This window comes from Pezoporus occidentalis, unplaced genomic scaffold, assembly GCF_034315485.1.
Source record: "Pezoporus occidentalis ecotype Australia unplaced genomic scaffold, CSIRO_AGI_Poc_V1 ctg7, whole genome shotgun sequence".
Classification (NCBI taxonomy): Eukaryota; Metazoa; Chordata; class Aves; order Psittaciformes; family Psittacidae; genus Pezoporus; species Pezoporus occidentalis.
Genome location: NW_026916052.1, coordinates 2,157,114 through 2,170,592, shown reverse-complemented (window position 1 = coordinate 2,170,592; position 13,479 = coordinate 2,157,114). Strand labels below are relative to the sequence as shown.

At 44.9% G+C, this 13,479-nt stretch overlaps 1 protein-coding gene across 1 annotated transcript in view; it reads left to right on the top strand.

Annotated features, from left to right (window-relative positions):
• Positions 1-495: 495 nt before the first annotated feature.
• PGBD5 (piggyBac transposable element derived 5) overlaps positions 496-13,479 on the top strand; it is a 65,842-nt gene continuing 52,858 nt past the window's right edge. Inside the window, exon 1 of the mRNA XM_062641965.1 lies at positions 496-1,207. Coding sequence (XP_062497949.1) covers positions 529-1,207 — 679 coding nt within the window. The 5' untranslated portion in view covers positions 496-528. The remainder of the gene's footprint in view (positions 1,208-13,479) is intronic.

Below are 13,479 nucleotides of genomic sequence, written 5' to 3'. Positions count from 1 at the left end.
GCTCCAGCCACGCTGTCAAGCCCCCGACCCACCCAGGTCCTACCTCAGCGCCTCTCTCGTCCCTGCGGGAGGCCCCCGCTGGTAGCCCCTTTCCCGCGGGAGTCCTTCACCGCGCTCCCCGCACATCGGGCGCTACTCACTGGCCCGCCGGCAGCGAGACGAGCGCTCCGGGCGCTGCCCTGTCCGGCTCCAGCACCACAAGCGAGGGGACAGCTCCGGACGGGGCCGCAGCCGTGGCCGGAGACGGAGCCAAGGCAAGGGTCCGGAGCAAGGGACAAGAACTCTGGTCAAGGGGCCCGGGCAAAGGGCAAGGACCCGGGGAAGGGGCAAGGACCCGGGGCCAGTCGCGGCGCAGCGGCTCCCCTTCCGGCGGCATCGCGCAGAGGCGGCCTCGCGACAGCCGGCGCTGTGGTTTTAAATGGGCGGAGCGGCGGCGGGCGGCAGGGCGGGCGGTGGGCGGTCGGCGCTGGCCCGCGGCGCCCATATAACCCCACCTCCCGGGCGCGGACTGCCGCGGTAATTGGCTGGATGTGGTACTTGGAGATGTTGAGCTGGCTCCTTCCCCCCATGTCCCTGCACACACACAGGGGCGGGTGGTGCGGGCGGGAGCGGGAGGCAGGGCTCAGCCCCGACGGTGGTGGGGCGCCCCCCACTCCCTGCCTGCCGACCGCCGTGTCCGAGCCGCTTCTGCTGCTGGGCTGCTGCCTGCGACCGCAGGACCCCGCCGAGCCGGGCCAAGGGGAGCGCGGGCGGCTGCTGGCGGCGGCCGAGATGATGGCGGAGGGCGGCGGCGGGCCGGCGCGGAGGAAGGCGCTGTCGCTGTTGGAGGCGGCCCGTTCCCGCTATGAGAGCCTGCAGATCTCCGACGACGTCTTCGGGGAGTCAGGCCAGGACAGCAGCGGGAACCCCTTCTACAGTACCTCGGCCGACTCCCGCTCCGCCGCCTCCTCCCAGGACGAGGACGACGACGAGGAGGACGAGGGGCGCCCGGAGGGGCTGAGCCCGCGGGGCAGGGCGGCCCGGCGCCGAGCGCCCCGGGCCGTGGCCACCCCGGCGGAGCGGCGGCGGCAGCGGCAGGGCGGCGGCTGTAGCAGCACTGTCCCGGGCGGCCCCGGCCCGATGGAGGAGGAGGAGGAGGAAGCGGAGAAGGGGGGCTGGACCCGGTCGCTGCGAGACGTCCCACCCCCTCACTTCAAGGATGGCAGCGGTACGCGGGGGGCGGGCTGCCGGGGAACGGGCGTCGGGCCTGGGCGGCTCTAGGGAGCGGGGATGCCCGCGGGGGGTGCCCGGAGCGCGGCGCCAGGCAGGGAAGCCCCTGCGGGCCCGGCTGTTGGCCTAGGCTGGTGCTCGGCCTTGGGGCGGGGGGGCAGGCAGGTGCCTCCCGCCCGGTGCTTCCCGGGAGCGGCCTTACTGTCAGAGCGCTGGTGCGCGGAGAGCCTTGCCGAGGCGGTGCGCGGGAGGGCAAGGGGAGGCCGCGTGTGCTTAGTCACAGGCACCCTGGCGCCGTAGAGATGCCCCGAGCGCCAGCAGCGATCGGATCCCCGCGGGATTCGGGCAGGCTCCCCCCGGAGCGCAGGTCCCCAGCTCGGCCGTGGTCTGGGGTAGCCGGTGGCGCCTCTTACCCCCCTTACAGGTGGGGAAAGCCGCTGGTGTGTTGTGTGGGTGACCTGAGCTGCCCTGCGGTGTGCAGAAGGGCTCTGGGAATGGAGCTGGGGTTCCCTCTGGCTGCAAGGCTTTCTGTGCAGCCGTCCTTAACCTTAACCCTTCTTGTGTGCGTTTTGTCCGGAGTGAATACCAGGATAGTGGTGAAATGACATGACGTGACCTACAGCAGCAGTGCACAGCACTGAGATCTCCTTGGACTGCCTTGTGTGCCAAGTTGCACCACTGGCTTGCCTAGAGATCCTTTATAACCTATCTGTCTGCAGGCCTCAGTATCCAAGTCAACTGTGTAGCAGCAAGGCTTGGCAAAAAGCGATTAATAGTTATGAAGAGCTGGGATGTGAAATAAAACATTTGGACCACAGAACAGGATGTGATGATTGCTGTCATCGTCAACTGAGCTGATAGTTTGCCTGTCCTAAGGTCACCTGTCATCATTGTTTTTTTCCATAGCGTTTAATTCCCTCACTTTGCTACTAAAAGGTAAATGCAGAACAGTGCTGCTACACTTGGAGTGGTGTGCTGAAATTCGTGCAATAGGACAAACCTATCTGAGGAAGCAGCTTGGGATGAGGGAGTAAGGTGGAGCTAGCACTGGAGGCCAGAGAAAGTTCTGTCATGCTTCTGACAAATAGAAGTTACATCTACCTGTAGAAACAGCTAGAGCCTGTAAAATGTTTAAATATAAAGCTGATGTGCCTTCTTAAAGAACTCCCAAGTTTTTTTGATGATAGTTATTCATAAGCATATCTGAGATCATGAGCTGTAGGCTTAATGGTGTGATACTGTTTCAGCATCAATTATCACTTAATTTCTCTGCCTTTGCTGGCTTATTATTTCATGCAGTTACTTTATAGTAATATCCATTTTAACATAGGCAGACCTGGGACTAGGATCTGGTTTGGAAAAAAAATTAAGTTGATGACCTATTAATTCAAGAATTCATATTTCCTTTGAAATAAAGAAGTCTGATTTATGGTTGTCAGAAATAGATGCAGACGTCTCTTGAGGAACGTATATGGATATTGCTGTGAATGTTTCTTCCTAGTAATAGACAGAGAAGAGGTTGCTGCTGCCCTTTCATTCTGTCAATGATGATAGATGCTGCATGCTGTGATTTGATTTGATGGAAGTTTGGTTAGTGTCATTATTTGATACGTGTGAAATGTGTACCTGCTGTATATTTTGACTACTGAAATTCCAAGCAATGGAAACTACTGCATTGTATATAACTAAGCTGTTATAATACTGGTTTTGATTGACCAGTTTTAGACCATACATATGTCGTAATTGGAGTCATGCTAGGCATACTTGTGCTGGCACCACTGTTGCTTCACTGGACGCTGCTCTGACCCAGGAGTTTGGATCCATACCTGCTGAGGAAAAGGTGTCTGCTGAGGTGAAGACAGCTGTCCCTTGCAGTGACAGCACATCTTTTAGTCACTGATGGAGTACAAAGAAGAAATGCAGGATCAGACACAGAGCACTACAAAACTGTGTTCTTGGTTCAAATGTGTTAGATATAAGAATCCTTTATTTCTAGGCTCTGAGCTTAAAGGAAGAGGTTTTCATGAGACTGGGATAAAGCTTATCTTTGGTTAGCACCAAAACTTCAGAGGGAGAAGAATTATAGTGGCAAGTACTTGACATCATCTGATGCTAGAAGACAAATGTCCTTGTGAACTGAAGTTCCATGGGACTTCAGCTATGTCAGTGCTGGAAATAAATCCTTGAATTAAACTAGGATCAAGCTTGGTGTCAAGCTTTTGGGTTTGGGAGACTGCCCCTTCATGAAAGGGAAGGCGCGTAGAACGAAGAGGTGCAGGTTAGTTAATGAGAATGAGCTAAAACTCCTAAGGGAAAGAAAAAAAATTGAAGAGCCACTTATGAAACTCTTGTGGCCTTTTAAACTACAAGTAGAAAGTTCTATTCCTTCTTTTTTTTTTTCTTGTAAGTTACTTAATACTGTCATTCCCTCCCATGATATTAAATTGATGTCTTGAAAAGTATTGTAGCCATTCCTAGAATTAGTCTTGAGCACAGGCAGGCTAACTGGTACTTCATTTCAAAAAATATAGTAGAATCCCAGGAGTGCTGGGTATTGCTGGCAGCATTAGATGGTTCAGTATGTCCTCAATCTGAAGTTAGTCACTGCATGTGTTCCTGGTGACACCTGCCTTGGCTGTGTAGCAGGTTCTGATAAACTGGGAAAGGCCCAGAGTAACTTCTGTTTCAGGAGAGGAGCGACTGGATGTTTTTGCTACGCAACACTACTGTGTGTCTGTAATTTTTGTTTTCTGCCTCTTCCTTAGGATTTCCAATACTGTCATTCCTGTTCCATTTAATGAAAATAGTGGGTGCTTAAACTCCCTGGGGAATGGGGACAATGGGATGAGACACAACATGAATAGGTTTAGCTGACTTCCTTTGTGGAAATCCAAAATAGCTGTTAACTTTAACACAGAGTTTGGAACAGATGGCTTGCTGGCACTGTGTGTTACTTCCAGTTGAGCTACTCTGTGAAATTATTCTTTTTAGTTGCTGAGAAAAATCCAAACCATATTGTGATGCCCTGATTTTTAAGCTATAACTAGTGGCACTGTGTAGTTCTGGTTAAAAAAGGTTGAAGAAACAAGTACCTGTTACAAATATGAAAGCAGCAATGCACATTTTGAGGTACTGGGGTATGAATAGTGGATAGGAGGTCTTGGAGACGGTTACTGAAATGCTTTCCCTTCACAAAGAGTGCCTGGCTAAAACAGGTCTGTGGGTAGGTCAGCATGTATTGAAAAAGATTATAGCGTTTATGATCAAATGTTAGATCCAGGCATGTTTTGGCATCTACCTTCTCATTCTCTCCCTGTGAAGGGGAAGCAGAATTGATTTGATGGGAAGGGAATCTACATATAGGTAGGCTTCTAGGAAAGGTCTGACCTCTGTCCAAACAGTACTTTAATTGTAAAAGGAGGGATAGCTGGAACTCCTCTGGCTTCCCTTCATCCAAGGGCAGGACAGAGGTAGTTGTGGAAGTGCAGAAAGAATAGGAGAACAAACTGCTGCTAGAAGGAAAGCATAATCGAAATAGAGCAACTATTACCACTTTTAGTGGCAAACTAGTAAGTGCCAGTGCCGTGCTCTTCCTTCCTTCATGAGTGGGGTGGATCTGAGTGATATGTTCCCTTGTTAGCTCAGTAATCTGGCCAGGAAATGTTCTGTAATAGATGAAGGTGCCTTCAGTTGTGGTTGTTCCTTATGCAGGGTCTTAGAAGGTACAAATATCCTGGTATTGCTGTAGTTTCATGTTCCTGAATTGGGGTAGCTGGTGTTCCCTTCCTGGGTCCAATACTTCCTATATCAATACAGTTCAGTGACCAGAAAGTTGGACCTCAAGTGTAAGAGCACTTCTTATTAAGGATAATATTTTAGGGTGGCAGCAATAATGGTGCTCTGAGCAAAAGTTAGTGCTGAAGTCCTCAAAGTTACAGCCAATCAGTGCTATTGTTTTCTTCATTTTCTATGCCATCTGAATCCTGTTCTTGAGTCTCGACCTGAAGACAAAATGGTAAGACTGAAAGAGTGTAGCAACTGATCTTCAACTTGCATTTGGAGAGTGTAGCTAGCTTTTTATGGATTTCCAGAGTACTTCTCTAAAACACTGTTTGTCCTAAGTTACCATCTTTGAAGAAGATGCTCTCAAGGAGAAGTTGCATAGGCCATGTCTAGCAACCAGGCTCTCCTTGTCACCTTGAAGAGGCTTAAATGAATATATAAAGTAGTTTTTATTTTTTTAATTTATTTTGGTTTTTTTTTAGAGGGAATGTTAATTTCCAGAAAGAATAAATGGCTGTTTCCCATATCCTGCTCTATCACGGCTGCCACAGGAGAGATGGTCTTCTGCACAAGTGAGGGTATGCAGTCTGACAGTTGAAATCAACCTGCATGTTCCAGCTAAAGTCAGGGAAGCAAGGCACATTAAATGCTAGGTTGTGACTACCATCGCAGTAGAAAGGGTTTTTTTTGTGTTTAATCACAAATGTCTGTTTGCATGTCAGCTGATAAGACATCACTCTTGATTATATTTTTCAGTTGTGTTGTTATTTTATGAATGCTAAATAAGCAAAATGAGTTTAGTTCCTCCAAGTTAGTCACCAGTGAATCATATGGTACAATGCATATTGATATAGCATGGAGTTGTTAATTTTACCTGTGTTTCAGTACTTTTACTAGAGGTAAACAATTCAATTAAAGTTAAAGAATCAAAGGAGAAGAAGTGGTACAGGTAAGGGGAGAAAAACTTTTAGCTGTTACCTGCATGGCTATAATTGTAACTGGTCAGAGAGTTGTGGCAAGTCTTAGCAGGATGCAGTGGGAGATCCAGTATGTGTGTGTTCTCTCCAGGAGTATGGACAGGTGGATGGGAAGGTGGCATTCCAGCAGCAAGGAGCCTGGAGGCAAAGCTCTTGGATCAGGCTGGGCCATAAAAGAGGCCATATACATATCACCATCTGACAGTACTGATGATCTTGGCTCAATGGAATCTGCAGGCTTTAGTCCTATTAGATTGAGGTCAATATTTAAATATTCTGGAGGTGGAGGAAAAGCTATAAAAACTACTTAGTTGCTTATGGCAGATCCTGCTTCAGAAATATCTGGGCCAAATTCTCTGACTGTGATCAGTGGATGAAGTGCCACTGACGTGACTTGCTTTTGCTTATTTATGTAATCAGAGACTTTAGCTGCTTTTTACTTGCATAACCACAGAAAATACTGGAAAAAAAAAGTGTATCTACATAATCTATTCTTGCATTCTGAGTAGAAATTACTTACAATGACAGCATCACAGCACTTCCAGGAAGATACTATAAATACCTGTCACAAAGGTGTGCATTACTACTTTGCAGAGTCTTTATAGGATTTTAAGGCTTGAAGTTTTGCTAAATAAATGAATTATGAAAAGGCTTAATATTTTATTCGCCTTACGAAAGCTAAATGTGCTTTTCAGGTGGTTTCACTGGGTTTAGAGCACATTTTCCTGCTTCCGTCATCACTGAAGTGAATCAAGTGTGTGACATGACAGCCTTACTGATTCTAAAATTTTGTGTAACTTGGCTATCTGTGTTCCCTTCCTTCTTTTGCCCATGTCTCTGCTATTAAATATGCATTTGGGGAATAACCTAGTGTTGACAACTTCGCTACATGGGGGAAGGTTGTTCTCTGCTTTTATACAGAGAACCAGTTTTGGTCGATACTTGAGACATGAAAGTCTATAAGCACTGCAGATCAAGGTCTTCTCCGAACACACTGTCTAGTCTTTTACAGGGAAAAAAGCATATTTACTCCTGTATCTGTTGCTGCATAAAATGAATCTTTTCCCCTTACATCTATTGATAAGGTCATTTAAAGTAAAGTAGTTCCTACAGCTACTCATGTCCTTTTGTGAACATCACAGAAACAGCATAGCAAACAATTTCCTTGTCTGCATACTTTAAAGTCAACCTGGAAAGGAAATAAGCCTCTCTGCTGGGTTTAATGAGAATGCTAATAGTGGAGTTGACTTGTTAATTCTGTATAGACTGCTAGGTCCCAGGAAGCTGTCCTAGATGCCATAGACTTAAAAAGAAGTTGGAAATTTCTCTTAGGTGTGCTTGTTCATGTAGGTGTTTTGTTTCTCTCCTATGCTCAAGCTTCCAAAATTTTGGAGTAGATGGATTTAGCAGCTTGGAAATACAAGGTGTGTCTCAAATGGAAGTACTAATGGATACAGCTACACATTTTACCTAAATGTTAGTGGGATATAATCCCAAAAGTACCTCATCCTTCCAAATACTGCCAAAAATTGGACATGTTATTAGAAAACAGAACAGATGGATTTAAGAATGCGTGGCTGAGACAAATGCATGAGGTTGCTGTCATCTGACATCTTGCTTCCTTGTGGCAAAGCGTCCTTTCTAGGAGCTTATTGAAGCTCCCACTTCATATTCCTTAAAGAACAGGATGTTAATCAGTCACTAGTGCTATTTGAAAAGGAACAGACATAACTGAGTGGGTCTTGTAAAAATGAAGAGCTTGTAAAAAAGAGCTCCTTGACTGTGGGACTGCAGGGAGATAGGCTTGGGAGGCTCCTTAGCTTATTCTGTATCTATAAATTATTCCTGGATTATCTCCTGTTTTTCTGTGAAGACAACTGGTATTAAGGGTACGTGATAGAAAACATGCTTTTGATCCTGCTTGCTCGGACAGCATGAGGGGTTCTCATGACCTGTACTGACAAGCTGTATTTGCCATTAAGGACAAAGAACAAACCCAAGCAACTTCTATTCAGCAAGCAATACAAAGCTGTAACTGCAGTTGAAAACTGGGCAAACTTTGAAGTGTGGTCAATCAGGCACACTGTAAGGATGCAAAAATCATGCCAGAGAAGGATATGCAGAAGACACGGAAGCTAAGAATATTGTGTGTGTCTGGATGGATGGGTGGAATTAGCTGTGTTTTGGACAGGAAGATTACTGGGCTGAGATAAAAGAGACAGCAAGCCCGTCAGTGGGCACAAATGGAAATGTTATTTCTAGTGAAGAAAAAAAAGCAGAAAAAAGACTTAAAGCAGCTGCTGTTATAACTGTGATTCATTTCTGATTGCATATGGCAGAGAGGTGGGTGTGTATGAATGATTAAATTGAAGCAAAAAATGAGAATATCTTTTTTAAAGTTGCTTACAAAATTCACAGTTGTGGAAAGTCTGACTCCAGTGCATACAGTCATTTGTGCTTTTTTTGAAAGGTAGATGCTGGCTAACTTCCCAGTGGGGTAGCACTTGTAGGTGTGCAGACTGGGGTCGGCGTGTAGCTGTGGGCGTGCGGCTATTCCCATTGATGTCACAGTGCTGTCTGCTGATGGATGCACCCTGCTGATACAGGGCTTGGGCAATGGTAATCTTGTCAATTCAAGCACAGAAAAATTACTTTGAAGAGGTTATATGCATTGAAACTCATACATGTATGCACTTATGCATACAGGTTATGGCATTTAGGGTGGGAATCTAGTCTTACTTATTCTGCCCCAGTGCAGGGATAACAGTGGAACCTGGAACTGGACTGCAAGGCAAGAGGCGGCAGGGTGGTGGTTCGTAGACCTTCTCTTGCTGCACTGGTCTAGAGAAAATGAGCCACCTTTGGTTTGGGGTAAAGGATTCCCAAGATCTTGAAAAATATAAGATACTCTTATGTCTGTCATGCTGGATCTATTGTATTATGGATACAAATACATATGTGAATATAAATTTATGTAGCCTTTCAAAGGGCTTCCAGCTCGCTGGACTGTATTCCTGAATGGCATCACTAAAAAAGACCTCTGTAAATTGAAGATTTTTCCTCATTTGTCATCATAGTTATTCCTTACTTATAGACTTGTACTGTTATGTAGTTGGTTGGTTTGAGATGAAGTAAAATACAGCTTCTGAATACTTACACTTGATCTGCACTAACTCCCCTTTGTCACTTTGAGATTAAAAGAAATTAAGCACTAAGACATTGACCACATTTGAGTGATCTGTAGCTATTTTCATGGTGCTAACATTGCTGCAAATACGTCTCAATCCTTTAATGGTAAAGAAAGGAGGCACCTTTAAGCGTATCACGAATCTCTCTCACTGAGGAAAGTGTGATGGGTTTTGGAGTAAATGACATCCTGTTCTTTCCACTTGACAGGGTTGCACTTGATAAATAAGGAATGACCCCCTCCTGAAAGGCCTTTCTTCATTTGCTTCCGTACTACTGGGTAATGACTCGCACTTAAACTGACATCAGAGATAGTATAAACCAGCTTGTCAAACCTCTATAGCCATCCCCTGTCTGTGCCCCATGGGGCATGGGGGCCTCCCATGGGGTCCATCAGAGCAGGACTTGTCCTGCAGCCAGTACAGTTGCAGCCAAGGGTGATGAGGCAGCCCCTGGTATAGCCCACCTCCCTGGAGACAGGCTGAGGTCATGTCAGGATGTGTTCCTGTGGCTGGGCTGAGCAGGACAAGCTGCAGCCTGGCCCACCACAGTCACAGTGTTCCCCATCAGACTTGCCTCTGTGTTTTCTATGCTTTCCTTGTTTTTGGAGGCAAATTTGTGAGGCAGGGAACCATCTCTGCATTACTAGCTCTGAGTTTCATGTTGTTCCTTGCATTATGCTACTTCTGTTGCAGCAAAGTTTGTGGATATTAAAATACATGGGTGGGAGAAGCAGGTAGATGTAGAAATATCTGACAATAAATACCATCTAGTCCCTGTCAGATGTTCTCAGTAAAATTGTCATTACTACAAATGTCTGTCTGTCTCCACTGGATTTTGATAAGGTCTGGCTCAGGATCTCCTAAAATGCGGTGCATGACGATCTAGCACGAGATAAATGTTCTGATGGAAAAATTTTACATTTTTATATACATATATATATATATATAATTTAATGCGAATTTAAAACCACCTTCCTGAATGGAGGTGCATTTGCTGAATTTGTTTATAAACTTTTAGATAACATGAAGTCGGGAGCCACTCTGTGTACACTGGAGGACAGGCTGAGAATTTGCAAGGTTACTGACAGCCTGAAATAGCCAGGGGGGAGGATGGACAGCATGGTGCAAGAGAGAAATGCCTAGTGTGAAGACAGCAGTGAGTAACAGCAGAAGTGCAAAATAGAGGGGAAGTGGAAGAACTGTTTAGGTGGAAAAGGAACTGGAGGTTGAAGCTGAACAGCAGACAATTGTGACTCAGTGTCATGTTGTTGTGAAAAGGCAAACATCCTCCCCAGATATTTAAACAGAGTGCACAAGACTTGGCAATGAGACTGGCTTGCCATTTAGGAGAGAGAGTCTGGGTCACCAATCCACGTGAGAAGCAAATAAATCAAATGTGAAAAGGCTGAGAAGCAGAAAATCTACTAACCAGACATCTTTCAGTATTCTGTTTTTAAGCCATGCAGATAAGTAAGGCATACTATAGGAAAGGGGATTGTCTGCCTTGTATGCTCTGAAAGCTGAATATAAGGAATAACAGATATAAATTGACTTGATGGATAATTAAATCAGACGTGATAGAAACCCTCAGGCAGACAGTGCAGTACTGTGGAAGACATGAGGTGTGTCACTGGAAACCTAAAAACAAGTGGTGCTAACCTGTTGTAGCAGGATGATGCTCAGTATGTGTGCTGAATGAGGGTAGTGGCCCATTGCTACATTTTGAAGGCACCCAGTAGTGCCTAGGTTTGTACTTGCATTTGCCCATGTTTCTCTTTGAGGTAGGAGGAGCCCCCTTGCAGCTGAATCCAATCACAAAACAAATCTCTGTAGATCATGAGGGTGGATATATGAAGGAAGACAAGCACAGGTCTGGAACAGGCCAGATGCCTGCAATAACTGATGGCCATACACCAAGGTAAAAGAAAGGACAGCAGAATGTCTACTCCATGTTTCTCCAATTTATGGACTGGGTGTCAGAAGGCTGTTTCTTCACTTCCTTGTGAGCATTGCAAAATTGGCACTTGGGTCATTTTCTGATAATGAAGTATTTGAGATTCTTCTTCCTAGGCTAAATATTAGAAAATAGCAGGTTTCTTCACAATCTTCCCTTGAAAGAATACACCCCTGCTTCTTCTAGTAGTAGTTCTCTGTCTTTCCCAGCTTTGGATCAACTCTTTGTTGGCAAACTGCACCAGGTTCCAAATGAGGTCTTACAGTTCCTTGATCAAAGGTACTAATATGTCACTATCTCCATGGAAGATTACTAAAAACCTACCTAATGCTGCCTAGAAAATCACTGGTCAGGAGTCAGCAGCGCATCACATCACTTCTCTGCAGAATAAGAGACTCTTTCTGATTTGAGCAGATAATTAGAGAAAAAACTTTCATTATTGGTCTGTAATGTTTATTTTGGCCAACAAATCTAGCTACTATCTATCAGGATGGTTAGTTCAGCATTGCCTGTTAGTGTCTTAATCATATAATCAGTTGCAGTTGCATGTTCTAGTAAAAAAATGAAGCTATCTCTTTCCCATAGTCACCTGCCTTCATCCAGCCAACTCCTCTCTCAGTCAAAGATGTGGGTAAAGAGAAGACAGTAATACTGTTACTTATCCCTGTTGATGCCAATTAACCAATTAATTGGCTAGAAACAGAACAGATAATTTCAACTATCCTGTAATATCTTAGAAGCTTACTTGCTAAAAATGATTCTAAGGTGACCTATGATACAAATGCATATGTCTTGATGTCCTTGGTTAGTCTTTCCTCCAAAATCTGTTCAGTCTTTGAGGAGTATTGAGACCACAGTAACAAGTTTAAAGTCACCAGGTCTCATTTCTCTTTGAAAGTCTTTATTTTCTCAGCTTGATGTGTTACCTTGAACTTGGATTCACTTAGGTTCTCGTTATGGGGCTCCTAGTATTTGAGGATTAGGAACAAAAATATGTACTAAACTGCAAGAATTGATCTTAATGTCTTTGTCTCTGCCACAGGTATTGCAGCCTTTGGTGTCCTGACCTCAGACTCATGAAATGCATTCTCTTATGAACCTCATTTGTGGCCTTGAAAATGAAAACAAAATCCTTGCCCCGACAGCTGAAGCGCACCTAGGTTGTCATGAAGCTCTTTCCCCTGAAAACTGCACTGGGCTTCACTTTTTCCTTCTTTCCCTTCATCCCCATTTTATGTTATAGAGCATTTTGGATTTTTCTGTATGAGGCACAGTTTTGTGTTAAGAGGTTAACACAAAGCTAAAGGATGAGGGTATAGCCAGAAGTACCTAATCCTACAATCCCACTAAACTGAGATAGATACACTTGAGTTCTGTTAAGTGCAAATTATAGTGCAAGCACCTACTTGCTTTCTGGGACAGATGGTGGGTGTAAAATAGTCAGCGATGGATATTTTTGAATTGGTACTGTCAGATTGGGTACCGAATATGAAATTGTTGTAGGAATGTGAAATGGGCTTGACACTGTTAATGTTGTTGATATCGTACCAGGTTTTAACTCTTTTTCTTCCTGGCTGTTGGCTATCACTCCCTGAACCAATGGAAAGAAACTAAGTGAGCATTAGTTTTTTTCTAAAAGCAGCTATTTGTATTGTATGCTGAAGCAGAGAAATTTGATGGCATTTTATGGGCAGATACAGCAGTTGGGTGAGTGAAGTGTTAAAATACAAACTGTGCCTTTTCTTCAGGTCTTTTGCTGAAAGGTTGACTCGAAAGGGGTCTGACATTGAGCAGTGCACTACCAATTGTTCTAACATCCGCTTTCTTCCTAAGATAAAAGGGAGATGGGATTCTTTCTTTTTTAAGCTGAAATGGGCAGCTAAAGGGAAAATGCTTCAGCACAATATTTTAATCAGAAAGGAAGTGAGAAGCAAGTATAACAAAAGCTGTTCAAAACTTTACTGTCAAGCTTTTAGTTTCCGTTGAATCCTTTTAATCTACCCTGTAACCTTTTCCTAACCTCCTCTTCTCTGCTACAGCATTTAGTTTCTCTAATTGTATTCTGCCTCCTAGAATCCTTTGCTGTCACAGAAATGAACATTTCTCTTACATCTTAATATAGATCCTACTGATACCTCACATTTTAACATCATGTCCTTAGTCATCATTATGAAGCTTCCTCTTTTTTTATTCTTTTGGGCTCTGCTGGGCTGCGTGTCTTCATTTTCCTGTTAAATGTGCAGGTAGGCTGGGGCAGGGGTTCATTGTTCAAATTTTGCTGCTTAGTAAGCCATGCTTTTTGCAATTTTGCTCTGCCCTTTGTGCACAGATTCATGCCTGTGGGAGGAGAAGGTAAAGGTCTTCAGGC